The sequence below is a fragment of the Meleagris gallopavo genome, chromosome 3 (assembly GCF_000146605.3).
Source record: "Meleagris gallopavo isolate NT-WF06-2002-E0010 breed Aviagen turkey brand Nicholas breeding stock chromosome 3, Turkey_5.1, whole genome shotgun sequence".
Lineage (NCBI taxonomy): Eukaryota > Metazoa > Chordata > Aves > Galliformes > Phasianidae > Meleagris > Meleagris gallopavo.
In genome coordinates this window covers 3312431-3340101 of record NC_015013.2, presented here as the reverse complement: position 1 = coordinate 3340101, position 27671 = coordinate 3312431, and the positions used below count along the sequence as shown (strand labels likewise).

Here is a 27671-nt window from a genome sequence, read left to right as displayed (position 1 = left end):
TGGGAATTATGTTCTGCAAGGCAAAATCCAGTTCAGGGAATGAGTTTCATGCATGTAAGCAGGCCATGAAAGCAGATCTTTGTTTTAGTACAGCTTTGTCACAAGAAACATCGTACTTGCTGTGTGTTAAGCTTTGTTAGGTGTCACTTTAAAATAAGTCTTCAAATAATTTGGACCAAATTGGGGCTGGATGGGAGAAGACAGGTCTGTGGCTATAAAGAGCACAGGCTGTAGAGAATGCCAAAGCACTAAGGGAGAGGATGGGGCCCCATTCATCCATAGATGTGTAATTTCAACACTGTTAAAAAGTTTTTGTCGTTCTGGAGATGATGGGAGCTTTCTGTTAAAGAAATAACTGTACTACTTTCAAGCCAAAATACATTGTTTGCAATTCATTGTAGGCCTCTACTAGCTGCTTATTTTGCAGTAATCCTTGTACTTGTTTCAAATGAACCACCTTCTTCTATTACTAAATGATACTGAGCAGGGGGAGAACGGTATCGTTGTATGCTATGTTTTCATGAATTCATTACACTGTACATAGTTTTATAGTAAATTCAATCTTGAATGTTCCTCTCTGAGCCCAGCTCAGTCACAAGGTGTGGATGCAAGCATGTGTAAGTTACCAACTTCTGGCAGTAAGTTGTTTATGAGATTCCAGCCGTAGTAGGCCTTGAGTGGTACTTTCAGAAAATAAAAGTATGAGGAGGAAACCGCATTTTGTCAAGGAAAAAAAAGTTTCTTTACTGCATATCATAACTTCGAGTTGTGCTGTTCTTAGATTCTAGATTCAAGCTGAAGTTCAAGCTCATGTCCAGTGACTTTCTTCCACTGTGATCTGCTCTGAATTTCATATCAGTGCAAGCTTTTAACTCTATGTAGTAACTCTTGAAGTTAACAGCTTCTCATTTCTCATGGTTTTTGTTCTGAAGTATGTTGCTCATTAGACCTAAGGCTTTCATAAGAAACAGTATATTGTTTTGTCATGGTACCCAGACTCTAAACCTATCTGTTTTCTTATGTGTTTTCGCTGATACTTACAGCAATTCGTTGTTTCTGGGTAGTCTTTGAATAGTCTGGTGTGGCTTTTGGAAGGTACTTGTGAACTGCTGCTGTATGCAGTGTATTAACTGATCCAAAAGGAAATGTACGTGTTTCTCATAATTAGTTCAGTATTTATTTTGCTTTTAAAGATAGTTCTCAGGGATCTTGGTAGAATATTCTGGCGCTGTTCTAGATTGATTATGCTTCTGTTGCTACAGAAAGGAATTGCCAAATAAATTAGTGTTTTTTGTAAGTATTCTGCATCTTAAATTATGATGATTTATTTCTTTGAATTATGCTTTTACTTGAACTGCGTATTTGGAAAACTAGACTGGATGAAATTCAGAAAAAAGAAACCTCATTTTCAGTAGATTGTTTTCATAGCTGACTTAGCTTTGGTTCAGAAATATGACTTGAGATTACAGATGCTGCCAAAAGATTTCTCTTTCACCAGTTTATGTTCCCACTCTTTCTTTACTGAAACATTTACAATTCTCTGATTCTCAAGCAGCTGAATCAGAAGAAACTTTTCATTTGTCTTTGGTGGTACGTCTTGGGTTTCTTTGATGGGGAGAATGTGTTCCTGTTGTGTTTGCTCCCCTGTGTGTTTTGACCAGGAATCAAGTATCAGCATTGACATGGAAGGAGGGCACAGATCATGACAAAGTTAAACTGAACATGGTAGTTCTGCAGGTTATCTCCTGGAAGCTGAATAGAGAGGTCCGGGGAGACTAACGTAGCCTTGAGATCATTACCTTCATCCTGCTAAAGATAATGTAATCATAAAGAAGAAAGGTAATTTAAGTAATAAAAGGTATTTCCTTGGTGTCATGGCAGTACCCCTTCTGCAAAAGAGAAGTATGTGTGTGTGGTCTGTAAAATCCAAAAACTTAATGGAACAAACAAGAGATTCTGCCCTCAAGAAATCATCAGCTGAAGTGAAAATAAGCTTAATAGGAATTTCCTATTAGTGTTCAGTTCACTCTGATAATGCCGTAACTAATTTATTTTCCACAGATGGCTCTATCGACATCCAGTCTTTATCAAAATTTGTTAAATGAGAATTTTTTGGCAATAACGTCACTGAAGTGTGATATTTCTGCTCCCTGCCATAAAGATGCTTTAGTACCATTTTTGGCTGTAGCAGTGATGTAAAAAACCGTGTAATGTAACTGCTTGGAGTTTGATTTCTTACAGAAATCTTGCTTTTTAGTTTGAAAAAATCTCCAAAAAAGCCACATAGGTCCAAGCAATACAGAATTTGCATGTAGTTAAACAAGAAATATTTATTCAGGTATTTCAAGATGGAAGCCAATAAATAGCGTTGAATTATAATTATTTCTAAATTAAATCACTTTCTGTCCTTAACCTATTGAAACAGTATTACAGAAGGAAGAATTTCCCAGGCAGACATCTATCACAAAAAATTTGGTTTTATGTGTTTTTTTTGTTCTTTTAGTGTTTTTGTGCAGGTTGTACTCTGGATACCAAATAAGTCAAAGGGAATAAGTAGCATTCCAGCTGTTGGGCAGCAGTTCTAGAATCACTCAGTCTTTTGCATCTTTCTCGGTGTCAAAGATCTGGAAGACCATATCCAGCAGTAGCTTCTTTTGCCACTGGCATGGGAGGCTGATTGAGTATTAGAGAAGTGCAAGAACAAGACAGTTAAATGTGCTAGGATTGCTATGCAAAGGGATCATATCCAATCATGGAGCATACTGAGAGAGTCTACGCTTGAGAAATAAAGAGTGTGTTAATGTCGACACATCCATTGAAAAAAAATTTTCCCTCTTTTCTTGTGCTAGCTATGCACAAATGCTTTATCTCTCACTGCTGTTGCCTCTGTGCTATGGAATAACTTAGTTTACTTATATATAAGTTGTTCAAAAAGTAATGTCTCCTATTTATTTCCATGGAAACTACAACAGATATGAAGAGTGAAATAACACTATTTGATGGAGTAAATTCTCACATACAAAACACTATTTTTCAACATAGTCATCACCATTAACTATGCATTGCTGCCAGGGATGAACGAAAGCCTGCGTGCTGCATTCACAAATCCGCACCAGTGCAGGTGACCTGCTGTCAGCACTGCTGAAGTGCACCAACTACTACCTCACCGTGCTCCCATCCACTGTTTGGTCTCCATAAATGTTCTGCAAAAGTTGGAAAAATACCAGTCCACACTGAGGAATTCAGCCCCTCTGCTGCCATCACAGCAACAAAATGTGATGGAATATTGGCAAGGAGGTTCAGCCTCTACTGCCATCCCACCAAACTCTGATGTCATGGAGCAACATAACAAAATAGGGGGCATTACTTTCAGAGTGGGCCTCATAATTATTTAAGTCTGGAGAAAATTTTATTTCTGAATAAGTAGCTATGTGATATGTAATTTGCAAACAATTGCTTTGTAAAAAATGGTATTTATATTGGTCTGTACTTGGTATGCTGATGCACTGCAGTTTCACTAAAGGACAAGAATTCAAGACTGTGTTTAAAGAGGCTTACAAATGATTAACTGCAATCTATAGTAAATAGCTAGAAGTATCTCTTGCCTGTAATACCTGTTCCTGTGTGTTGTTTTTTTCCTTAAAACCAATGTTGCCATTTCTGATGAAGATATCCACTATTCTGTGGAGTTGTAATCTTTCTTCTAGGATAGGTGAAAGTTTCTGACTTAGAGTCACCATCTCTGCAGTACACTGTCACAGTCACTCTCTGTAAGTCACTGCAGTGCTCCTGCCTGCTGATGACAAATCTATGGTAGACTGGAGATGACAGCAAAAAACAGCCAACTGTGAATGTTTAATCTGTCACTGCCAACACTTGCAGGTCAGAAGAGGAACATCTTAGGTAGATATCCAAAATGGGTGTCACTGGTGGAAAGTTCAGTAAGGAAAGCTTCATGGTAGAACTATTTCTAATTGCATTTTGCAGGAACTTTTCATCCAGTATGGCCTGGGATCACTGATGTCCTAGAACTTCTGCGCACATGCAATCTACTAGTTGTATGGTCATTATGCTTTTATATTTATTACCCTTTTTTTGTCCATGTTTGAAAGCAGCATCTGTGTCTTGTCAAGTGTCACTGTCTGCCTTGCAAGGTAAAATATTTTGCTGGTTTAAAACCCTCTCTGGGACTTGGGAGAAGGGAAGAGAGAAAATCAATTTGATACCAGTCAGACCTCCAGCTTTCTCATCTCTCACTTAGAGCTGTACTGATTCCTACCATCTGTCAGGATATGTATTTAGCAGCTGCAAAGTGACCACATTGCAAAGGTATGTTCTGTGAATCAGTGGATCTAAGTAGGCAGTTGATTTTTCTTGAGTGGGATTTACCGAACTTCTTTTGCCTCAGTATGATTCTGTTGATTTGAGGTGCATTTGAAAGGCTAGGAGGTGGTATAATCTGCTCTACTTTATTCTAAGTGTTGTTGTAGGTACAGCTGTATTGCCGAATATCAATTTTGTATTCTGAGTGACTACATTATGCAATACGTTAAGAGGCAGTGTTTTTCTTGCTCTGTTTAGTAATAGTTATTATCAGTGTAAGTGGTAGCCTCTTGATTAGTTTAAAAATACTAATGTGATACAATGGATGTGTCCCCTAGTGCAAAATAGAAGCTGTGTGGGGCTGGCTTGGGCACTGCATTGTACATTAACACTTGCTTGAATTTCCACAGTTATATTTCTCAAACAGAATTTCATAAGATACTACATTTTAAAATATCATAAATCACAGAGATAATAATAAATTTGGATAGCAGTCTCTTCCTAAATACATAGCATTTTTGGGGATTAAAAGCATATGACTGTGTATACTTACTGTTGTCAGTGATTGTCCTACAGCATCCTGGCCGTTTATTTAAGGTATGCTTTAAAAGATGTGGACTACTTGCACTTCAGGAAGGAAAAAAGTAAAACTATAAAGAAACTATAGGTGAAAATATACATATGAAAAAGTAACAAGATAAATATGCTATTCTTTATAAAAAAAAAAAAAATTTACAAGGCAGTAGTAGCCAGTAGGGAAGCAATGTCCCAAAGCATTTTGAGCAATAAACAGAGGTAAGGTAGTAAGATAATGCTGGTATATAACCTTTGTAGGCCTTGTTATTTCCTAGTCCTTTGCTTTTCTTTGTTTGCTGGCCTTTTATCACCTTTCCTTTGTGTCCTTCACTCTCATCCATCCCAGCTGTGGTGCTCTGACCAGCTTCTCATGCAAAGTAGCATGGAAGCTGGAGAATCTCTCGTTTTCCCATCCAATCAACTTTTCAGTGTGAAGCACTTTAATTACAATTGGTTTAGACCAGTAAGACTTAACTTATAACATAATTTTCTTCACTCTGTGGTTAGTTTTCTGTAGAGAAATAGTAAGGCTGTGATGCTAGGAATCTGTGACCTGCTACTGTTTATGTTCACAAGCACTTGCTATTGAGAGGTGGCTGACAGATACACCAAGAAACATGAATTTGTATTGTAATGAACAGAGCCTAAAGCTGTTGTAAAATATGGAAGGTATTCTTACTGCTTTCCCCTGCATAAGGTTTTGACATTCACTTGTTTCTAATATTAAATAACATTTAAGCAATTTATTCAGCCGTGTTTTACCTGATTAGCAGCAAAAACTGATTAAAGTTGCCTGGTACTACTTTTAACAGCTCAGCAGCAAGAATCATAAGTGTGGAATTGAAAGAGTTTACTGTGCTGGAAGAGAAAGTCAAACATTTGGAGGAAGCTGGACGTCAGTAATTTGTTTCTATGTTTTGTTTTGTTTTAAGTAACTTATTTTCCACTGAAAGTGGAAGCAGTTCCAATAAGATCGTGATTTTTTTCTTCATTTGCGGAAGACGTTATATTTATTCTTAAAAAAAAATTGGTATTGGTCATGGTCAGGTAGGAGGTACATCATCCTGATCAGAAGCATTGAGACTGACTGTCTGGTAATTAAAATAACACTGAAAATGCAGTGTAGAAAAAGCTAGTGAAATTTAAATTGAGTACCAGCATGTGAAGCATTTGTCTGCAGAGCCTTTGTTTTCCCACTAATTGCATTAAACTAGTTGTCTGATAGTTTTTATGTTTATTAAGAGAACATAGTGGCACAAATTTGCCCGAAATGTGGCAGCTTCAAGTAAGGGGATGGATTTTTTTTTTTTGGTCTTTTGATGTTATATTTTACTTAATCCTCCTTCCTATTTTGGTGATAAGTTATTACCTGTTTTATTATTGCCTCAAGCAGATAACCACTTTTTTTTAACCTCATTTGCTTCTCAAGTTGCCTAGAAAAACATTATTTAAGCTCAGTTTCATTGTTTCTTGTGTACTTGCACATCTTATTTTCATTTTGATTTTTTTTATTTACCATGGGGGGGAAAAACAAACACTTGAACCTGTTGTAACATTCAGATGACAGACTATTGATGACATTTGTTTTGTAGCTAAAAAATTGTAACTACCTATATGTGAGGAAAAGCTAGATGATACTTATGGAGAAGTTGACTGTTACACACAGTCTTGTGCAAAATGAATAGGATTACTCAGATTAATTTATCTGAACTAAAAACTAGATCTATAAATTCTCCACCTCTACAATGTATTTACAGGGTGTTAAAAAGAAAAAAGTGATTTGAATATTGTATACAGAAGAAAGCATTTCTATATGCTGTTTTGATTTTTCTGGGCAATACTGATAGTATGTTAGATATCTGCAACTTTCTGTGTTTAGCCTTAATGAAGAAAACCATAAGCCATTTTCAGCTCTGCTTGTTCACTGAAAATGGGGCAAAATGTTTCTAAATGCAGCTCAACAAGCTCATTTTGACATATGCATCTACCTCCATGTTCTAAATCAAATACATCTAGGCTGTCAACACTAATTTGACATAGTTAAAAATGAGTTGTCTGAGCCATGTAAAACAATTTTCAAGCTGCTCCCTAACATAATTCTGAGCTTTCTGTATATACAGCCTTACAGCCTCATCACGCATCTTAGCATGTTTTTACACTTGAATTCTAGCTTCTGTTCTCTGTGAATGATATTTTAAACTTGCCTGCACAAGTCTTGATCTAATCCTGAGCTACTCTTTCCTACCTGTTTTTGTTTTATCAAGATACTCTAATATTTGTATTTCAACAGAAAAGAAAAAAAAAAAGCAGTATAGCATAATATATGCTGAGTGCTTTGAAAAATCTTTAGAAACGTGCACAGTGCTGGTCTGCTGTAATTAGCTAGAGTTGTAATTAGCTTGGAATTCTAGGGTTATAAAAATGCAAGTCTTCTTTGGTGACATAAAGACTGGGTTATTTCTGAATACAGCATTGAGCAGCAGTTTGTACCATTAGTGTTTAGTCCGCAGTTCTCAGCAGATTGTCGTAAGATGACCTACTTTTAAATTGAAAATATGCATAATTTAAGTTGCTCATTTCTATTACATCTTTGAGGCAAAATAGCTCTCTTTTACTTTGGTAGAGTCTAAACTCTTGTCTGCTGCCATCTTCAGAGAGGAGTGAGTACAGCCACTCAGCTCTGTCTATGACGGTCTAGCACCTGCAAGTATGGAGCTACTGGGTCAGCATTACCAGGAATATTTTTACTCTGAGTACAACTTTAACATAATTGCAAAAGCTGAGGAACTGGAGCCCCCCAACTGATGCAGCAGAAAAATCCCTGCTGTGATGCACTCACAAAATGAATAATTACCAAAATAGCCATGCTGCTAAAACTGTCTACTATAGCAGTATTACATTTTTATTTTGAGAGAATGTAATCGTTGATCTCTGTTTTTCTGTTTTTTTTGTATGTGAGCTTACACACTTTTTCTCTGCCAGGGCTTGGGCTGTAGGCAATATTATCTCTCACTCCTCATAGAAAGCATGACGATATGGCTTTCTGTGATGAGCACAGACAGCTGCCTGTCTCGGATATTTTAGTGCTCCACCATCAAACTTGCTTCATCACAGAGGTATGGAGGGCTGGATACAGCTGGCATACAGCAACACAGCTATAATCTCAAACCCCACCTGATAATCATTGGCTTCATATTGAACTGGCCTCTTGTGAAACTAACCACTTTTTAGTGCCTGGGATTATCTTCTGTTGTGCTTTGTATTGTTGCTTGGGTTTGTTTTTTTTTTTTATGTAATTTTTTATAACTCATGAAATGAGTGGTCTGGCTATGCAGGGCACTTGTACAGTACTTGTGTTGCTTACTACTTTGTTTAAAAGCCTCACACTTCAATCATACAGACTCTTGTTTGCAGTCACATTGCCTAGTTCAGCAGAAACCATTTCAGAACTGTCTTGGCTTTGCCATCTTCTCTAAGTTTCCAGTAAAGCCAGTTGAGAAATAGTTTTCCCAAATGTTTGTTACTACCAGCTGATGTCTGATAATGCTTATGCTAAACGTAAGTTAAAATTATTGACCTCTGTGTCAAGGAACATGATATCCACTGGAGAGATTGCACTTGATCCTAGTCTTTGTTATCTAGGAAACCCGTTGCTTTTTAAATTCGGGCACTGTCCTCTACAGAATGCTTGTGGTTATAAACTCTGTAAGAGAGATGTGATAATTGTCTGTGGATGTTTTTGTTTGTTTTCTGTTTCTTGGTGGAATTTCACAATAATAAGTGCTGTCAAGAAGGGACTTGAACATATTTTGAGGACCAGAGAGCTCATACAAAATGAAGCTTCTGTGCAGAGAAAGCTGGCTTTGAGCAAGCAAATGATGGAAGCAAGAGAGTAGGCAGAATGGTGGTTTTACACTTTTTTAACACTTCTTTACATTTATTCACAGATGTCCATTCTTTTTTATAACATAATAAAACCAAGATCGGAGCTCAGAAGCAGTATAGAATCATAGAATCCTTAGAGTTGGAAGAGACCTTTACAGGTGATGTAGTCCAACTACCCTGTAATGACAGGACATCTACAGCTAGATCAGGTTGCTCAGAGCCTGATCCAGCCTGACTGTGTGTGAATGTCCTCAAGGATGCGGCACCTAACACGTCCCTAGGCAACCTGTTCCAGTGCCTCATCATCCTTATTGTAAAAAAACTTCTTCCTTATGTGCAGTGTTTTAGCTGGAAATCACTTCCCACTGTCCTGTTACTAAAGACCCTGCTAAAGAGTGTGTCGTCTTTCTTGTAGCCCCCTACAGATACTGAAAGGCTGCTATCAGGTTGCCATGGAGCCTTCCCTTCTCTAGGCTGAACAGCCCCAGCTCTTTCAACCTGTCCTGCAGGGAGGTGTTCCATCCCTTGGATCATTTTTGTGGCCCACCGCTGGATGCCCTCCAGCAGGTCCATGTCTTTTCTGCACTGAGTATTCCACATCTGGATGCAACACTCTAGATGAGGCCTCACCAGCATAAAGATTGACAGGATCACCTGCCTTGGCTAGCTGGCCACACTTCTCTTGATTTATCCCATGATACAGTTGGCTTTCTGGGCTGTGAGGGCACATTTCTGGCTCATGTCTAGCTTACCATCCACCAGTACCCCCCAAATCTTTTTTTGGCAGAGGTGATTCATTGATAATGTTACTGTGCTGCCCTCAGCTCTTCATTAGCATCTTGCTGCTGGCTACCACCTTTGGCAGTGAAATACATCAAAAAAGATAACTCAGAGTTTAGGCACTGTGCCCTCTCAAACTGCAAGGTGTTGTTTTAATAATATGGTAAGATTTCTAACTTCATGTCATTTTTTAATTGTATTTAAAATCCTTTTACAAGTATTCTTTTGTTAGTAAATTAGATCATTTTTATTAATAAAAGTCATGATCGCTAGTCTAGTTTTGCATGTCTCTCGGTTAAGTACTTAGGAATAAGAGAAGTATTATGGCTTCTGGCAGAACTATGCCCTAGCTAATAGCTAGAGTGGTGGAAGAGACTTGCAGAACTGTAAAATGAAACTTTTTTATTGCATTATTGGCAGATTATGTGCAGATGTGATACGACTTTTTCCCCAGTTACTTACAAAGGTTTACCAGGTGGGTGCTGTACTAGTGCCTGTTTGCAGCAGGCTGAGATCCCTAAGTATCCACCTCTGCTACTTCTAACAGCTGTAGTCAGTTCTAATTTTTACCAGTTCTTTCTGTTGCTTGGGATAAGAGTATATTGGTGTTGCTCCATTCCCTACCCTTCTGGCATCAACAGATATTTCTCTAGATTTTCTCATCTCTTCATATTTAGGTAATGCTTCTTTATACACAAAGAAAATGTGGAATTTTTGGCAAAGACTGTATTACTTGTATTACCAGCTCTCTCCTTTAAGGTTTTGCCTAAGGTTTAAGTCAGGAAGGTTACTGAAGCATGGTTCTTAAGAGCATGCAGCTCAGGCTTTTGTTCCACTGCAGGATTTTTGTTTTAAGATTAACAATCATGGAAAAAATTGGAAGATTACTCAGGGACACAAATTGAACTATGTTTAATGCAATCTACTGATAATACCAGTAAGATACAATATGAGCAGGTGGTTTGATCCTTCAGTTAAATGAAATTGGTCACGAGCATATGATAACACTCCTATCCATAGGTTTCCAAGTCGTTGATCTGCAGGTTTCCACTATTGAAGTTGTGGCTGTACATTTAATAGAGATGCTTATCTAAATTCTATGTCTAGTCTCATATACGTTCTGGCATGGGTGCCTGTGTAGACATAAAGTGAGAAGAGACAAGGAATTGGTGTAGCTAGGCAGTAACCCACATTAAAAAGATACTCAAAGGTAAATAAATAAGCTCTTAATATCACTGAGATTACCTGTTCACCAGATAATCAGATATTCCAGTCTAGCTGCAGGATGCTGAAACTGATTGTCATGCTTGCTTCTGAAGGTCTTCTTGCAAGACCAGGAGATATGTACCTAAATTTAAACTTTATACCTACTTGTTAAATGTGTAATTTCAGCTTGATCCTCATTGATGCTATAGAGGGGAGCAGAAAAATCTTGGGATAAAGGAAAGGAAAGACCTTCTCCTTTTCGGTGTCCAGTTTTCATCCAGTAATTTCTATGTTTTTATTTGGATTTCTAAGAAAAAGCAAGTACGGTTTTTGAAATTGTGAAGGTGAAGTGAAGCTTCAGCACCCTGCTTCCTTCTAAAAATGGTGTATATTCATAATCTTGATAATTTTATTTGAAATGACATTCAAGTATCAGATCAGTGAAAGTTTTATTAAGTTTAATGGTTGATACTGTGCTAGTAGAAGAAAGCTTGCAGTATTAAAGGTTAGAGCCAATTAAGATTCAAACTAGAGTTTGTACAGAAATGTACACAGTCTCAGTAAAGAAAAAATCAATTAAAATAGTTCTAGAATGACCTTTGGTGATATTTAAAAAGATAAAGGGGAGAAGAACTTTGCTTTATAGAACGATATAAAGCTGGAATTAAGATTGTATTAAGTAAAAAAAAAAAAAAAAAAAAAAAAATTGAGAGCAGGTGTTTATTCTGAATAGATCAAGTGAATGTGTGGTCTGAGTTAGTTTGGTGTGTGTGTTAGTTAGTTAGTTAATTGTGAGAATTATCAAGGGAACTTTTACTGGAACTGCTTTAGAAAGTTTTATGTCCCTAAGCCTCTGAGCAAACTGAACTCCTATTAGACTTCTTAAGTGTGCTTGGAGAGTCATCAGTAAAATGTTTCCCTTTTGGGAAGCTAATGCAGTAGTCTCTTGCTTTCTATCTGAGAGTTTGAAAAACAGCTCAAATATGACATCAAACACTGAAAATTGCATTTGTGGTATAGATACTTCGACAAGTTCTGATCGTTACTTTCAAATGCTTTTATTTTCTGTAAATCCTCTGAGAATATGTGCTAAAGCAAAAGCTAAAGTATTTTCTCCTATTTTGCTCCTTCTTCTTGTGCACTGATTCCAGTGTAGTCAGAGTTCAGAGAATCCATTATGTGAGAAACTTTCTCCTTTTTCTTGCTGAAAACATTTGGAGGAAAGGAATTACAAAGATGGTACAAATAGGGGTAGTGTTTTAAGGAAAGAAAAAGATTTGGACAGAAAAAAGAGATCTGATGGTGATTTCTATTAAATCATAAGGCAATGTTATGAGAGAAGTAGTGGGAACTGGGCATACATAATGCTAGAATACCAGAAAATTCATTTTGGGAAAGAGTTCTAGACTGTTAAGAACATGAAGCAATTATATTTGTTCTGTCTCTTGAGTTTTACAATTAAAACCAGAAGAAATGCGGTCTATGACAGGAACACTCCTCCTTTTTCTACGTAACTACTGAGCAGTTAGTTTCTGCCCACATCTTAAACAGGCCTAACACTTAAACGGGGAGGGAATGGAGAGAAAAGTGTAGAAAGGTAAAAGAGAAGGCTGCATTGTGAAGTATGATCATATGTTAGTAATTCAAGGAATAACTGCTTTAAGTTTTTCATAGCTAAGAATGCCATGGTATCAGTTACCATTTTTACTGGTTTGTATGTAAGTCCTAGGCTGAAGAACAGAGGTGGTGGTTATCTTTCCTTGCTGCAAGGTACTGCTGACCCTACTGTAGTTTGTTGTCACATGGGCCTTTTGAGTAGAGCTGCTACCCAGCTGTATTCAGCTCTGTTCAGTAGCAGTGGGATCGGTTCCATGTGCTGCAAGAGAGTTCAGTATCTATATTTAGAAAGAAAATTCTGATCACTTTGTTTTCTGCTCGCTCTGTGCCTGTACTACCTCCCTTAAACAACTGCCTATTCTATCTGTTCTCAAAGCATATCTTAGGGGGAGCTTAGGGGTGTTAAAAATAAAAATAATAATAATAATAAAATACTAGAAGCAGCCTATTCAGAGTTGTTTGAATAGAAGTTACATGATATTCTCAGGTTCTGTGGTAGTTCTAGTAGTCTTCAGATTGTTTTAAATTGTCAGCATAAACACTTGCTTTGGATGCAATTAGAGAAAAAAATCTGCAAACTTAAAGAAGCAGAATAGCAACTTCATTTTATATAAATGAAATTCTGTAAGAAGTAACTATGTATGACAACTGGACGATGGAGCGTGGGCTTGAGGTCTTTCTCCTAGAATAACCAGCTGTACAGAGAGTTTGCATCCTTTATTATTAATTGTACTAAGAGAAGAAAAAACCTTTTCTTTGGGGAGCAGGGGAAAGATTTAGAGTGTGTTCAAAGTAAAGCACTTAAGTATATTACAGTTCAGCAGAGAGCAGTATGCTTATGGGTTCTATAGATGGTTTGTATTGCTGCTCATATAATCTAATTTCTGTGAGAATGCTATGATGTCTACAGAAGGAAATTGTTCTTGGAGATTGAATTAGTGTCTCTTGCCATTTATTTTTGTTCCATCTGTCAGGCTGTGTTGTTCAAGGCAAAAGCTTCCTGGTGGTTGCACTTAATAGCATTTAAATATCACTTGTACACTGTCGGAGTGTCTTAATAATACTGATTTTATTAATAATGAGAATTCTGGGTGACAGTCAAAGAAAATTCATTTTTTAGTCTGAGTTTTTTCAGATAAACCATTTATGCTTAAAAACAAAATAAAACTTTTCTGATCGTGTGGTTCTTCTACTTTGCAGACCACCGGTTTGCTTTTTAAAGTATCTGTAGCATTGCAAGACAAATATTAGAAATTTGAATGCAAGAATATTTGATACTTTTGTGTTATACAGTAGATGACAGCTGGTAATTAAATAAAAAGCATATTAACCTGAAAGAAAGGGGAACATGAGTTTAAGATCACCTAAACTTCTTGACAAGTGTCTCTGAAGCAAAGGTGTATAAATTACAGCTGATAGAGCACAGTGACATTATTTGATAGAGCAAATTCTCAGCTACAAGCAGTTTTTCAACAGTCACCACCATTTTCACCAGCAGTGAACAAGAGTGTGCTCATAAAAATGTGCATGGCTGTCCAGAAAGTGGCCTGTCCTTTATGTCACTGTCACCAATGCTGAAATGCATTGCCCACTGCCTCACTGTGGCAGCGTTCACTGGTCTCAATAAATGTTCAACAAGCATTAACGGATGTCAGTGGGTGCATTTTTCCTGCATGGATGAATTCAGTGGCACACCTTTGCTTCATATACACTTCCAAGCTATCTGCTATTTTGTCAGACTGCCCCTCTGCTACCATCCGTCATAGAATCATAAAATCATGGAGTCCTTACAGTTGGAAGGGACCTTAAAAGATCATCTAGTCCAACTCCCCTGAAATGAACAGGGACATACACAGCTTCATCAAGTTGCTCAGGGCCTGATCCAGCCTCACCATTGAAGTCTCCAAAGAGGGGACAACACAGAAACAAAATGTTATGGAATATTGGTGGGAAGATCCAACCTCTACTGCTATACCACCAACATCTGCCTCTGTTGTTATAGGCCAGCATAATAAAATCGGTTACTTTTGGAGCTGCCCTTTTTGATTATAGTAGAGCTGCCAGGTATGATATTCAAACATGAAGCATTCCAACATACTTTATTAAAAACAGGTTAATACTAAAATTTTCATTATGCAGGGAAGATTTAAATAGAAACGTCAAATCACATATGAAGTTAGTAAGCAAGACTGCTTTTTCATTGTTTGTTATTTTACTGATTCACCACCTTCTGAATGAGCCCAACGTTAATTGTGACAGAAGAGAAAATCTGTACACAAAGAGACAAAGGAGCATTGAAGCCAATGCATGTGTGTAGTATGTGACTCCAGAAATCAAGTCAGAAATTTGAAATGAGAAAATACTGTGATGCCAAAGAAAGAACTTGCTGCTGTTTCATATATTTTCTATGACTACCCAGAAGAAATGAGACTGACATGCAGTGCACGTTATCCCTTAAATCTCACGTACTGAGGAGTGACGTAGTGTCCAGCAAGTTTGTCCTTCTAATGATGTTTTTACAGAACAAAGAATTTTCTTTCAAAGTGTTAAGTCCAGATCTCTTAATACACACTCTCATTGTATTGTAGGAAAGTGTAATTATGCACATGCATCATGTCATAATATCTTTTCTAACAGCATCTTAGAAGTCTTACTAGATGTTCTGGAAGATACGAAAGGTAATGTCCTGATTCTCAAGTAATTGTTCATAAATAATAAATAAGTATTGATAAGAATATACATAAGAAGCTATTCCATTAGATGAGACAAAAGTTACAAAATAAAAAGTTTTTATATACAGAAAAAATAACTAATGTTAGCTAACATACTTGTAATAAAATTTGTGGTGATAATCTTTTTTGTGTTTAACATCTTGCTGCTAAATCATACAAGTGCTGTAGAGTATGTCAAAATAGCTCAGTCACGAGGTCTTCGTCTCTTCTAGAAAGTTTTATGTGATCTTCTAAGTAAACTTGCAGAGAAGGGAGGGATCTTATTTGACCATATCTTACTACATTTGTATTTTGTTCAATGACCGGATAAGGTGATAATGGATGAAAAATGAATGTGATGTTGCAAAAGTAAGCTGTACAGTGGAGAACAATCTTACAGAACTGAAAAGCTGTTTACTAATAAGAAGGAAGTGTTCCTTCAGTGTGTTAAGTGAGAAATGATTTCTTTCAGGAGACTCAAATTCGATAATAGCAGCTGTTCTCAGTGAAGAGCCAAGGCTTAAAGCTTTTTTCCTCACGGTTGCTTTTTTCATACTGTCTGGTAGACTTTACTAGAGGCTGCTGATTTTTGTGTTTGCAGATCAGTAACACTGGATAAGCAGAATTCCACATCACAGCAGGAAACACTCATTACAAAGATACTTCTGTTCTAGTGTAAAGGTCTGACTTTTTATGCAAGTCAGAAATCTGTTTGCTCCCTACACCAGAAGAGCTGTCTGTGGACAGAGAAAAAAGGCAACACCTCGCTCACAGAAATATCATGGAATCATGCAATATCTGAAGCTGGAAGGGACCCATAAGGATCACTGAGTCCAACTCCTCTCCAAACGTGCCACAGGATATTTAGGAAAGATATATTTTTATGTAACACATTTTGAGAAAGAGGATTACTTTTCAAGTATTTCTGCTGCTGAAGAACAAAGCAGTAATGGTGGGGTCTTGATTATTGTTAATGCTGTTGTATTAGAAAGGCACAGTAAAATGTTTTATTCTCATTTGCTAGCGAAGAAGCTGGTTTTGGGGGTGTTTTATGTTGTGGACTTTATTTGTTTTGCAGACAAGTATAACGTCTGAATCTCAGCTTACAAAGGTGGTCTTAATGAATTATTGAAAGAAATAAAACTATTCGTTTTATACACTATACCTACTTTTGGTTCTTATAATAATTATAATTTATATCAAGAAAACAATATAAATAAAACACAGTTCCATTTTTAAAATAACTTTGTGTAGAAAGCCAGACTATCAACGCAGATATTTTTTTATAGCTATTCACTTTGAAAATCAACAGTTTTTGAGCTAGTATTTTTTTTGGCTTCTCATGTACTGTCCTTGCATGCTTATTTTCAAGAATTCTGCTGTATACACTTCTCCTTTCTTTTTTCTTCCAGTACTTTATGCAAGTGCTATTTCTGGTAGGCAATTTCTGATTGGTGCTGGCTTTCTAGGTTTTCTGTCTGGAGGACTAATCTTAGTTTTAGCACCCAAAGCCTGTCATCACTATTTTTTTTTTCTTCCCTCTCCTAATCCCTTCCTTGATAAAGTGATTATTTCATATGAGGTATTGTTTGATCCAGTGCTCAATTTATTAGGCTAAAATTATAAATAAACCTTTTTTTCTGGTTTTTATGTTTACCACATTTTATTTTTTTTTTACTTGTACTATTCATTCATCCAAACTCTAAGTAGTGAAATTCCACCTTCCTCCCAGCTCTCTGCAAAAGACATAAGGATCAAGTTATGTGTGGGGAAAAAAAAAAACAAATATTTTATGGAGATATTTATATACAGGATATAATATTTTTATTATCTCTGTATATGCATCTATATAATATATGTAGATATTATATATGGAAATGTTGTATGTGTGGATTATAATATATATTCATGTATTTATAAATTTGTATAAGACTAGAGAATTTTATACACTTTTATCTCTGGTATTGCAGTACTTTTCCAGTTCCTTTTTCAGAAGGTACAGATTTTATGCTGTAGAAATTGTAGTGACGGCAGTCAGTCATGTCTTGTAATTATTTTCCTCTGCATCTAGTCATTTTACTTGTCTACAGATATTGTAACTTCTTTTTCTTCAATTTTTTTCTCCTATTTTCTGATGAACTAGTCCTTTTTTTTTTTTCCCCCCCCCAATTTTCCACTGTAATTTGATATTTACACTTTGGATGTTTTTCTGTTTGGTCTTTGGCAACTGATCCATTTCTTGCTGTGAATCACCTTGCAGATTTGTTCTGAAACAACTGCCTTAACTCCATAACCAGTTAAACTGTGGTAGAAAGTATTTCTTTTTGTTTTTAACTGTACAAACTTACATTCTTTTACTACTCATCAAATCTAACTTCATTGTAGAGTTGTTCTTTGATTGTTAAAAAGTTTTACTGAGTAGTACGTGAGTCCTCCAGGCACATTTGTTGTCTTCTCAGGTTTTGTTTTCCTTTGTTTTTGCTGAGTTTTATGGAGATGCAGTTTTGCAAGGAAGTCATAGAACATTCAAAGCTTGTGATTACTGTCCTGCTATTTGTAGCTTCCACAGTTGTATAGCCTACAAAACCAGTCTTTCTGATACCTCTGATGTGTCTCATGGATTTTTGAAACTACCCATCCTGCTGGGTTTGGATCTTCCTAGAATATTACTATATTGAGGGCAGAGATAAAATAGTTCTGCCTCGCTTTGGTTTTCTTACTTCATAACTAATTGGTTGCTCTGAAAGCTTATCATAAATACCCTAAGGATTCTGCTTCAGATTTTTTTGCTGTGTGAATAGAAGTGTTTGCCTATAGCCATAAAAATAACTGCAGCCAGCTTCTGATATTTTTTCTTTTTCTATAAGAGCTTTCTTTGCCTTTGGAATTTCAGTAGAGTTCTGTCTTTATACTTCCTTTACATTTTCTTTACCTTTTAGTGTTGATATGCTTCTATTTTGCTACTGTCTTCGCTAGAAATTAAAAAAGATTGTAGATACATTGAAAGAGACGTTGTTGAACTCAGCCTCTTTTATCAAGTGTAAAATGCAACAAATTGATGTGTATGTAAAAAGTGTATTTAAAAGTAAAAATTAGATTAATAATGAATTCTAGTAGAAGGCATCTCAACATGAAAATGGGGAGTCATCGTAGACAATTTGTTCTGAAAGAAGTTATTTAACCAGCACCTATCTTGCTCAAGTTTTAACTATTAGTATTTAGAAGTTTTATTTTCATAGCTCTGTGCTACCAGAGTAAGAAGTTCAACTCACAACTGCTAGAAGGTGGAACTGTTGTTCTGTCTGGTTTGATTTGCAGCCCACTACTATCATTTACCATTAATCTCATAGATGCAGAAGTGCGCTTTTCAATTTGCAGTTATCTGGTGTCACTTTTCCCCCATCTCATTCTTTTTGCTTCTCACTTCTACTGCTTCTCACTTCTACTACTGTGTTAAAGTTCCTAATAGGCTCCTGATTTCTATTGCATTTCATGTGAAATAGGAACTAAAACTTTACTGTCCTGCTAAAAGAACATAGTTTGGGATAAAGCAGAATGGAATCTTGGAAGTAAAGGGAGGGTTGGGAAGATAATGGGATCAAATTAAGAATTATGGGGGCTTATGAAAGCAAGCCATCTGTCCTCTAGGGAGACTTCTCATATTCCAGAGGGCATGCCAAACTGTTCCACGTAATTCACTGTTTCTCCAGTGGAAGAACGTCTTTTGGCAGTATTGCCTCTGTGCTCTGAAGAAAAACATAAGTGCTAATATAAGTGCTCGTTCTGGCAAAACTAAGATGATCAGCAGCATTTTGAAGATCATGTGTGTCAGGGCTAGCTTTGTGTTGCAAATGTGGCTTCAGATGCTTTAGAAATAAACGATGATAGAATTAAAAAGCACTATCTTCTGCATTTTCTGTCTGTTATGCATATTTGCTTGAAAATTTATGAACCACCTACAGTATAGTTAGTACACTGTGCAGTTTGTGTCCTGTAGTTCAGAAGTGACGTGTGAGTGCAAACAGCTAATTATTTCCATTTTGTAACAAATAATTCATCTTCATGTGAATCACTCAGATGTTAGGGAGATATCAATCCCAATACATGTTTTGGATTTAAAAGAAAAAAAGGCCAAATCAGCCTGAATTGGTTTGATTCTTAGGGACAGTTCTGAGTACACTGGAGTTGCAGGATGCTAGCAATATAACTCAAGATATGCAAAAACTAATAATAAAAGACATAAACATCATGTACATTTTATAACTTCTTTTTAACACTTCTGTCCTATCATATCTCAAGTAACCTTACATGTACGGTTTGAGATATTCTAAAAGAAATCATTTCTGGTCATGTTTGAATTGTAAACATACCAGCCTGACCAGAAACACTGAGACTCTGTTATTCAGCTAATGAAGAACAGTAGTACTGAAGAACAGTAAAATAAATGCAGTGCAGCAGAAGCTAGGTATGTGTCGCTTAAATATTAATGTTTGGGTTTTTTTAACCTATCAATTTCTTTGAATGAAGGGCTTAAATCTCTTTGTGTAAAGAAAAACAGTATATTTTTGATTGCTTAAGAATTCTGAAAGATGAAAATGATTGTCCTGGTATTTTTCAGCACAGTTGGCTTTTTTGTTGAATACTTAAGTAGAAGTGTGCAGCCCCCCATCCTAATTTAAGTGGCTTCTAAGGATCATCCCTTATTGATTATTTTCATAAGCAGTCATCTTATGTACTTATGTAGCTCACGCATGCATTTTTAAATACTTTTCAGTGAAATACGACATGAAAGTTAGTATAACTTACTGGTTCTACAGATTAAGTGACGTTCTTGACTTGCAAGAAATGTCATCCTTGTGAAGTGTGAAATTAAAAAAAAAAAAAAGATATAGAAATAGCTGGAGTGCTTGTCTGGCAAAATCATTTGTACAAAGTATTTTAAATAAATATACAATTTCAGTTTGTGAAACATCTGTGACAAACATCTTCCTGGAAAAACATTGCTTTAGTAACGAAGGTCTGCAGTTTCAAACACTGGTCTTGCTGGAAAGTAGTTTGTTCAGAGCTGTCCATATCTGCTGTCCTCTCACTGTCAGTTGCTGGATGTTAGTACACTGATTACCTTCTTAGTAAAGGTGTGTTCCTCTAATCTCATCCCAGAAACTGTTATACCAATGAAAAATCAACTTAAACTGTTGATCTAAGAATCTGATTACTTTTTGTTTGAAAATCATTTTATCCAAGCCGCCTTATTTTCTTTTTTGCTATCTTATTTCTTAGCCTTTATTTACCTTCTAGAATTATCCATTACAAACCAATGTAAAATCTTTCCGAGTATGTTCATATATGGAGTTTTTTGTCTTGATAAAGCAGGTGTGGCATTAGTGAGAACTGAGAGATATTTCAACTTAGGCTGAGAGAGAAACTGCTTTCTGGAAAATAATAATATCCATAGATAAATACACTCAGCTTCTTTCCATGTTCTCCTGTGGGATCTTCACTTATGTTTTCATCTTTTTCTGAAGTCAGTATTCATGCTGACTAAAAGAGAAGCTCATCAGAATTGATCATGAGCATGATTTGATTTTAATGTTAATTTCAGTAGTTCTGGACATGATGGAGCTCATTAATGTGATTTGGAGAGAGTATGAAATTTTGTGCCGAGTTTTCAGAAAAGAAAACAATTGCTTAGTGAAGTTAAATGTTTTCATAGACTTGCCTTTATTAATTAGCATGAGCAGACAAACAGGTTACAGCAGGATTCTTTGCATTTAATTCCATTCATAGTGAGATATTTAGAAATGCACTTTTTTGCAGTTACTTCCAGATATTCCTAAATAGGTAAGTATACACATAGCTGTTAGCCAGAGTCTTAAAGAAGCACTTGTGTTAGACATATAAATACATGCTGTAACAGTACAAAATACTATCCATTTTATGGATAAAAGACAACATTTTTTTCCATATTATACTTCTTATTTATTAAGTGTATGTGACTGAATTCTGCATGTGAAAATATATGTATCTGTCAAGTTAAACAGACTAAATATACTTGACTTGAATAGAATGCTACTGGAGCTGTTTCAGAAGTTGCCTTTAAGGTACTTGTGTGCTTGTGTTTAATTTGAATTTTCAAGGACAAAGTCAAGACAACTGGAAGCATACTCTTAATGATTACTTAACTGTCTAATAACTATGTAATATTGACTATTAAAGCCTGTTAGAGGACACTGACTCTTCACTCTTTGGCAGGTTGATGATATCTTAGGAGAAGGCAGTGATGAAAGTGACAGTGAAAAAAAAAAGCCAGAAGAGAAAGGTGAAAAACCTCAGATTAGTGCAACAGAGGCTACAGGAGTGAAAACGGATCAGAGACCTCGGTCATCGTCGTCATCATTATCATCATCATCAAGTGAAAAAAGCTTAAAAGGCAGTGTACCCAGGTATGAGTTCGTCGAATGTAAAGAGAAGTGTTAATGATGTTTCATTGTTTCAGCATTATTCAGTATGTTCTTTGACCTCCTAGTCTTTGTTTCCAACCTTAGTTTGTAGCTAACTTTTTTTTGTATGTGAAATCGTCATGCTTGCTTCTGCATTGTTTTGGGATTGTTTAAAAGAAATGGTCATAATAACTATCTGTTGAAAACCAGAGTCTCATCTGTTTTGAAAGAACTGAAGATCACTAAGCTGTGCCAATTTTTAAAGTAGTTATAATCTCAAATCAGATATCAGACAGTGTAATCTACAGTGTTATTTGAGTGAGGGTTTTTTTCCCCAACAGTTTTGGGAAACTGTATTTTTTTTTAGTTCTGCATTATGGAGAGTTTTTCAGTGGGAAATTGATAAAAAATAAGGTTAAGGTGTTTTTTTGCTTTAGTCCCTTAAAAACTAAGTTAAACATACTAGTCTCTTTTGCAAGAATGATTTGAATATCTCACTGTAGATTGTTGACTAATGACTATCAACCAATTTGCAGGTGAACTGGAACTTGGTAATTGTCTATTTTAACTACATTGTTTAATGGTTCTCAGTCTGCAGTCTCTCAAGTTTTTAAGCCTAAGAACACAGAGGAGAACAATGCAGAGAGGACAATATAAGATGGAGGTCATACTAGATGACAACTGCAGGGGTTGTCATCCTGTACCACCAAGCCCTAAAAATGCAAATGTGACTTAGACATGCACTGTTTTTCTGCTCACTTACAACTGTTTCCAGTTGTAAGAATTGAAGCTGAATAGTTGACATAAACTAATAGCTTTCCTTACTGGTGGGTAAAGTAGGTAGGACGTAAGTGATTTATATTGTTTTGACTTTTGTAATCCAGTGATAAATCAGAGGCATTGGCTTACAGATCAAAGCACACATCACAATCCAAGTAAAAGTTATTGGATTCCACACAGTAAGAGCTAGTCATGAGTTTCAGTTACGTTCTACCACACAAATGCAAGAGAAATAGAAAAATACCACATAATTTGTTACTGCAATACTCATCAGAAAATTTTGGTTGTAATGCATCAGGGGTTTTTGGAAAATGAGCTACGTAGGGAATTTTGCACAAACCATTTAGTTTATCATTGATATTTCTAATAATGAACATTATTTAAAAAAAAAAGTTAATCTGTTAGGCATAAGAGAGGTATAAAACTTCAGTCTATAACTATTTCATATAGTTAAATTGGAATTGTGAAAAATTGCCTCCTGAGTGGAGTTTGGAAGAAAACAAACCAACGACGAATATTTTTAGAACTCCATTTGAAATAGCAAGACTTGGTGGCATATCTCTGTTAACATATCTGGGAAAAAAAAAAGAACATGCTAAGAATTATTTTCTAATACTTTTCCTCATGTTTGGTTTACAAAGAGCAAGTACATTTGTAATTAATTTCTGCTGTACTAAAGACAACTTGTGAGCGTGGATATGCTTCTGCACTCAAAACAGTGTGAGGCCATGTGTGTATCAAGTAGTGTTGCTGCTAGAATAAAGTCTTTGAGAGACTTTCTATGTAAGTTTTCTATTTTTGAGCTTTCTGCCTTTTAAGTAGACCGCTGTCATTTTTGTTAAGGTGCACCCAAGATTGAACCTGAATGCAGTGCTAGCAAACGTATACACAAAATGCAAGTTCAGATGCTGAATCAGTGTCTACTAGTCAGGAACCAATGCATGATTCTGCATCCTAGTTATATTTTTAGTTTTAAGTTTTACATTGATGTCTTCATGGTCAATTGGTGTTATATGTACTAATGATATACTGTGCAAGAGGGATAATGTAAAAGCAGTTGTTATACAATAGGATTAAAACCTCTAAGAGCTTAGTCCACTACACAGAAATAATATCTCTTGGCTAAAAACAAAGCACCATAGAAGTTCTGGCAAGTTTAAAACTTCTGAAAATTGGTGTCCTTGGGGTGCTAGGCTGAAATTTTCAATTTTTTCTGCTCAGTTACATAGCCTGGAATTGCAACTTATTTGTTGCTGTGAACACCATTACCTCTTGCCATGTTAAGTAAACAAAGGATTCATGTTGTAGAGGCCAGTTCGAACTATTCCCAACTATTTAAAGGCCTTGGACTGGCCTTTTATTTCACAGCTTCCTGTGATCATTCTTGTGTTCATATTTTAGCTATTACTGTCTCCAGAATATATAAAATAAAAATTATTTTTTTTTAATGAAGAAAAATGTTTTCCATGATCCAATACTTCCATATTGTAGCTCATCTTGTTTCTATAAGAGATATAGCCTGCAGAGACTGTAGATTTCTTGCAAGTAATGCTCCACTCAAACCTCGTCAGTAGTTAGTGACATGGAGACTATAGCATTTTAGTATAGAAATCTATCATTTCTATTATTATTGTTAGACTGGTATTACCTAGGCTTTGCTCTGGAAATCTAGAGAATATCATTACTGTTTCCCTGATTCATATGACATGTCAAAAGTTCTCATGAATGGAGAAAAAATAATTTTTGAGAAATCTAATTGCTATTTTTGAGAAAAAACTTACAGTGTCTTTTCTGTATCCTCTTATTGTTGTGAATTTTGGAAGATATCATACAGTTAGGTTGGAATTTGGTGGCATATGGGGTGATTTTTGTTTTCTTTTAGTCCCAGCTTCTTATATAAGTCAATAAAATGCTTGCATTTATCTCATAAATTTCACGTTAAAGGGATACTGCATAGACCAGGCAGTCGTATTGTCTGATTTAAAAATAACATAGTTCATATCAATCGTGTTTGATCTGCCTCTTGCAATTATGAACTGCATAGCAATAAAATACATCTGCAAGTTACTTTTATTTAGAAAATCTAAGTGAGGTAAATGAGTTTTTATTCTTAAATCTTCTTGATCTTTATGTGGTTTGTGTTATTCTAAGCTGTTGCTTGTAGAAGGAATAGAAGCATTGTTAGAGCTTTGATCCATTGTTTGTTGAAGCAGACAGATGCCTGACTTCAGCAAACAATGTCAGAAGAATATATTTGGTAGAAGAATGGACAGGAGTGTGAACCAGTCTTGTTAAGAAAACTTGCCAAGTGAAACATATATGGTGAGATTTTTGCCTGGTTTAGTTTCTAGATTCTGGAAATCTCCAGTGAAAAGTGATGCCCTGAACAGCAAATACAATTGTTGCCATGTGCTTGCCTTCCTACTAATGCAGAATAGATTTTGGAAGTAGGTGATGGAGAGCTTCAATAAAGCAGCTAACCTTATTTAGACTCAGCATACATCAGACATTTCGTAATATGCTCACTGAGGTGGTACCAAGAGCTGTGGTTTAGTGATGAGACTCAGGAGATCAGGTTAATGGTTGGACTTGATAATCTGAAGGTCTCTTCAAGCCTAGGTTGATTCTGTGATTTCTCAGTTCATCATCAGAAGCTTTGTACAGTGTGTGTTTTAAAAACTTACTTCTGATTGTTGTCAAATCACAATACCACATCCTACGTTTTTACAGTGTTTCCTTCAAGTAATTTCAGGTTCTGTAAAACATCTGTGAAGTCTAATTGTTCTGCTGACTCAGTTTTGGAATAGAAAATTAACTACTTTGTGTGTTTGGAACGTGTTTTGTTTTTGGGTTTTTTTTTTGCTTAAGAGGGAAGCATGATAACTAAATAGAAGAAATGTAATAACCAGAAGTAATATCTAATTCATTAGCAAAATTGTTTTCTTGCAAAAATTAAGCTTCCTTTATAGAAGCAAACATCAGTGAAATGTTTCCTTTAGCAAAATTTCCTGCTGGTAATTTTTGCATCAGTCCAGAGTAGTTGATATTCCTGACTGATAGTGGAAACATATTTCTAAGAACAAGTATCTGAAAAGGTACTTTGAGCTTTGGCAGTAGTTTATTTTCTGAAATGCTTTCTTCTATTTTGCATATAGATTGTGAGTTTCTGTACTTATGCTACAATTCAGAAAAAAAGTGCAAGGGCTGTCTTGAAAGTAATGTCTCCTATTTTATTATTTTGACCCACGAGATCCAGAGGTGAATGTTAGCAGTGTGGCAGCAGAGGTTGAACCTGTCTATAAGTATTCTGTTACATTTTGTGGCCATGCAGCAGATGGCAGCAGAGGGACAGTCTGACAAAAATGGCATCTGACATGTAAGAAGCAAAGCCGTGTCCCTGAATTCCTCCATGCAGGAAAAAATGGCACCGATTGACATTCATCAACACTTGCTGAATGTTTATGGAGACCAAATGATGGATGTGAGCACAGGGAGGTGGTGGGTGGTGTGTTTCTGCAGTGCTGACAGCAACTGTGGGTCACCTCTGCTGGTGCAGAATTTTACAAATGCACCATGCTCAAGAATGGCAAAAATGCATAGATAATGATGGTGACTATGCTTTTGTAGCTTAGAATTTGCTCTCTCAAATAGTGTTATTGTACTCTTTTGTATCTGCTGTAGTTTCCATGACAATAAATAGGAAGCATTAATTTTGGAGTGATGAATGTATTTTAAGTTTCTTGCTAGCATGGTAGTCATCTGAAGTATTTCCAAGAGAGTCTAGATTTTGAAAAGGAAAGGGTTTTTTTGCACTTCCTTCAGAATGTCTTTGTTTATTTTAAGTGCTTTCTTTTTTTCAAATATAAAAGCAGTTTCTTTTAATAGCCACTATGCTAGAAGATGGAAATGGCGCTTCTGCTTTCTTTCTTGCTGCCAAAAAAAATCTCCTGCAAACTCCTCTAAAAAATCTTGTTTGACACGTCTCATGCTAATTGAGCCAGTGTATTTGCTGCTGTTCCTATAACTTTCTTTCAGCTCCCACTCTGGAGACATTCTGCTTTTATAGTCTTGGGTCTTAAGTTTCCGCATTATCAGTGCTTCTCAGACAGTAATCCTTACATTAGTAATTCATACTGATCTGATTTATTTTTTTTTAATGCTCTATTTCTATTCACATAGTTTATAGGACTGTTATTAGTACATGGTGTAGGTCTTGTAGAGAATTAAGGTATTTTCAACAGCACATCTCAAATGTAGTTGAAAAATTGTGGGTTTTTAAACATTTTGCCAAGGAATGTGGGTCTTGGGTTTCATCATCTGTGTAACTCACTGAATTGAGTGAAGTCTTAGTGTTACTACACTGTATAGTCTTCCAGAATCCTTCTCTAAATGATGCATATAGTGTTGGTTTAATCTTTATGATATGGAAAAGATATGAATTTTTAAATATTTGTGCCTTAAGTTCCTCTTTTCGTGCCTCCTGTATCATTTGCTGCATCAGCATAGCTCACTTAATCATCAGGCAGTTTGATAAAGAGTGTGTGGGTTGTGCTGAACAACAATTTTTTCTTGCAGAATTGAGTTTAGTCACACACAATATGTAAGTCCTTTTGTAAGTTTTGCATTCAGATTTCCCACTTTGGGAACTGCAATTAAGTATTGGAGTTGGACCAATCAGTGAATTTTTAAAACTACACTTTTTTGGCTGTTAGCCTTTCATGGCAATGGCTGTGGGATTATGGAGGAAAATGTTTCAGCTTAAAAAATGTGTGCCCAGAAAGCTGTTACATCTGTCTTTGCATTGCAGAAGCAATATTTCAGTTAGACACTTGTGAATTAGACTGAGTATTGAAGCTTATTTCAATGCCTTGAAATCTCTGCATGGAATTAAAGGAGCTGAAAAGCTTCAGGAAGCAAATATAGCCCATTTGTTGATATTGCCAGTGAGATCATGCATGCACAATCAAGCAAACTATTCATTACTACTGTTCCTTGCTGTAGTTTGGTAAATAAATGCTGTTTTCGTACTTGAATACTATAAGGCACACTGATCATTAATCCATTTTAAGAAGATTCCTCACCAAACCCACCATTGAAAGCAATGTGTAGTCATTCAGTAGGGAAAGAAAAAAACAAAAACAAACAAACAAACAAACAAAAAAAAGTGAAAGTATACTTCAAATACAACATTTTGCTTATGTGTGCTCTTTGAAAAAGCCTGCAAAAATTCAGTTTCCAGCAACCTGGTTAAACTGACTTGACCTGAGGAATAGAAGATGCACACTTAGTCTTTTCCTACTGAAAAGCAGAATGCAGAAAGAACTTAGCAAGATATATTCTTGTTATTTCCAGG

At 36.0% G+C, this 27671-nt stretch overlaps 1 protein-coding gene across 3 annotated transcripts in view; it reads left to right on the top strand.

Annotated features, from left to right (window-relative positions):
- The window catches only part of CTDP1 (CTD phosphatase subunit 1), an 85433-nt gene that overhangs the window by 32617 nt on the left and 25145 nt on the right, over window positions 1–27671 (top strand). For all 3 annotated transcript variants that reach the window (XR_002112882.2, XM_010708280.3, XM_010708279.3), the window contains one exon: window positions 21351–21541. Coding sequence is in view for 2 of the 3 variants with exons in the window: in XM_010708280.3 (XP_010706582.1) it covers window positions 21351–21541 (191 nt within the window). In the remaining variant the exon portion in view is untranslated. The remainder of the gene's footprint in view (window positions 1–21350; window positions 21542–27671) is intronic.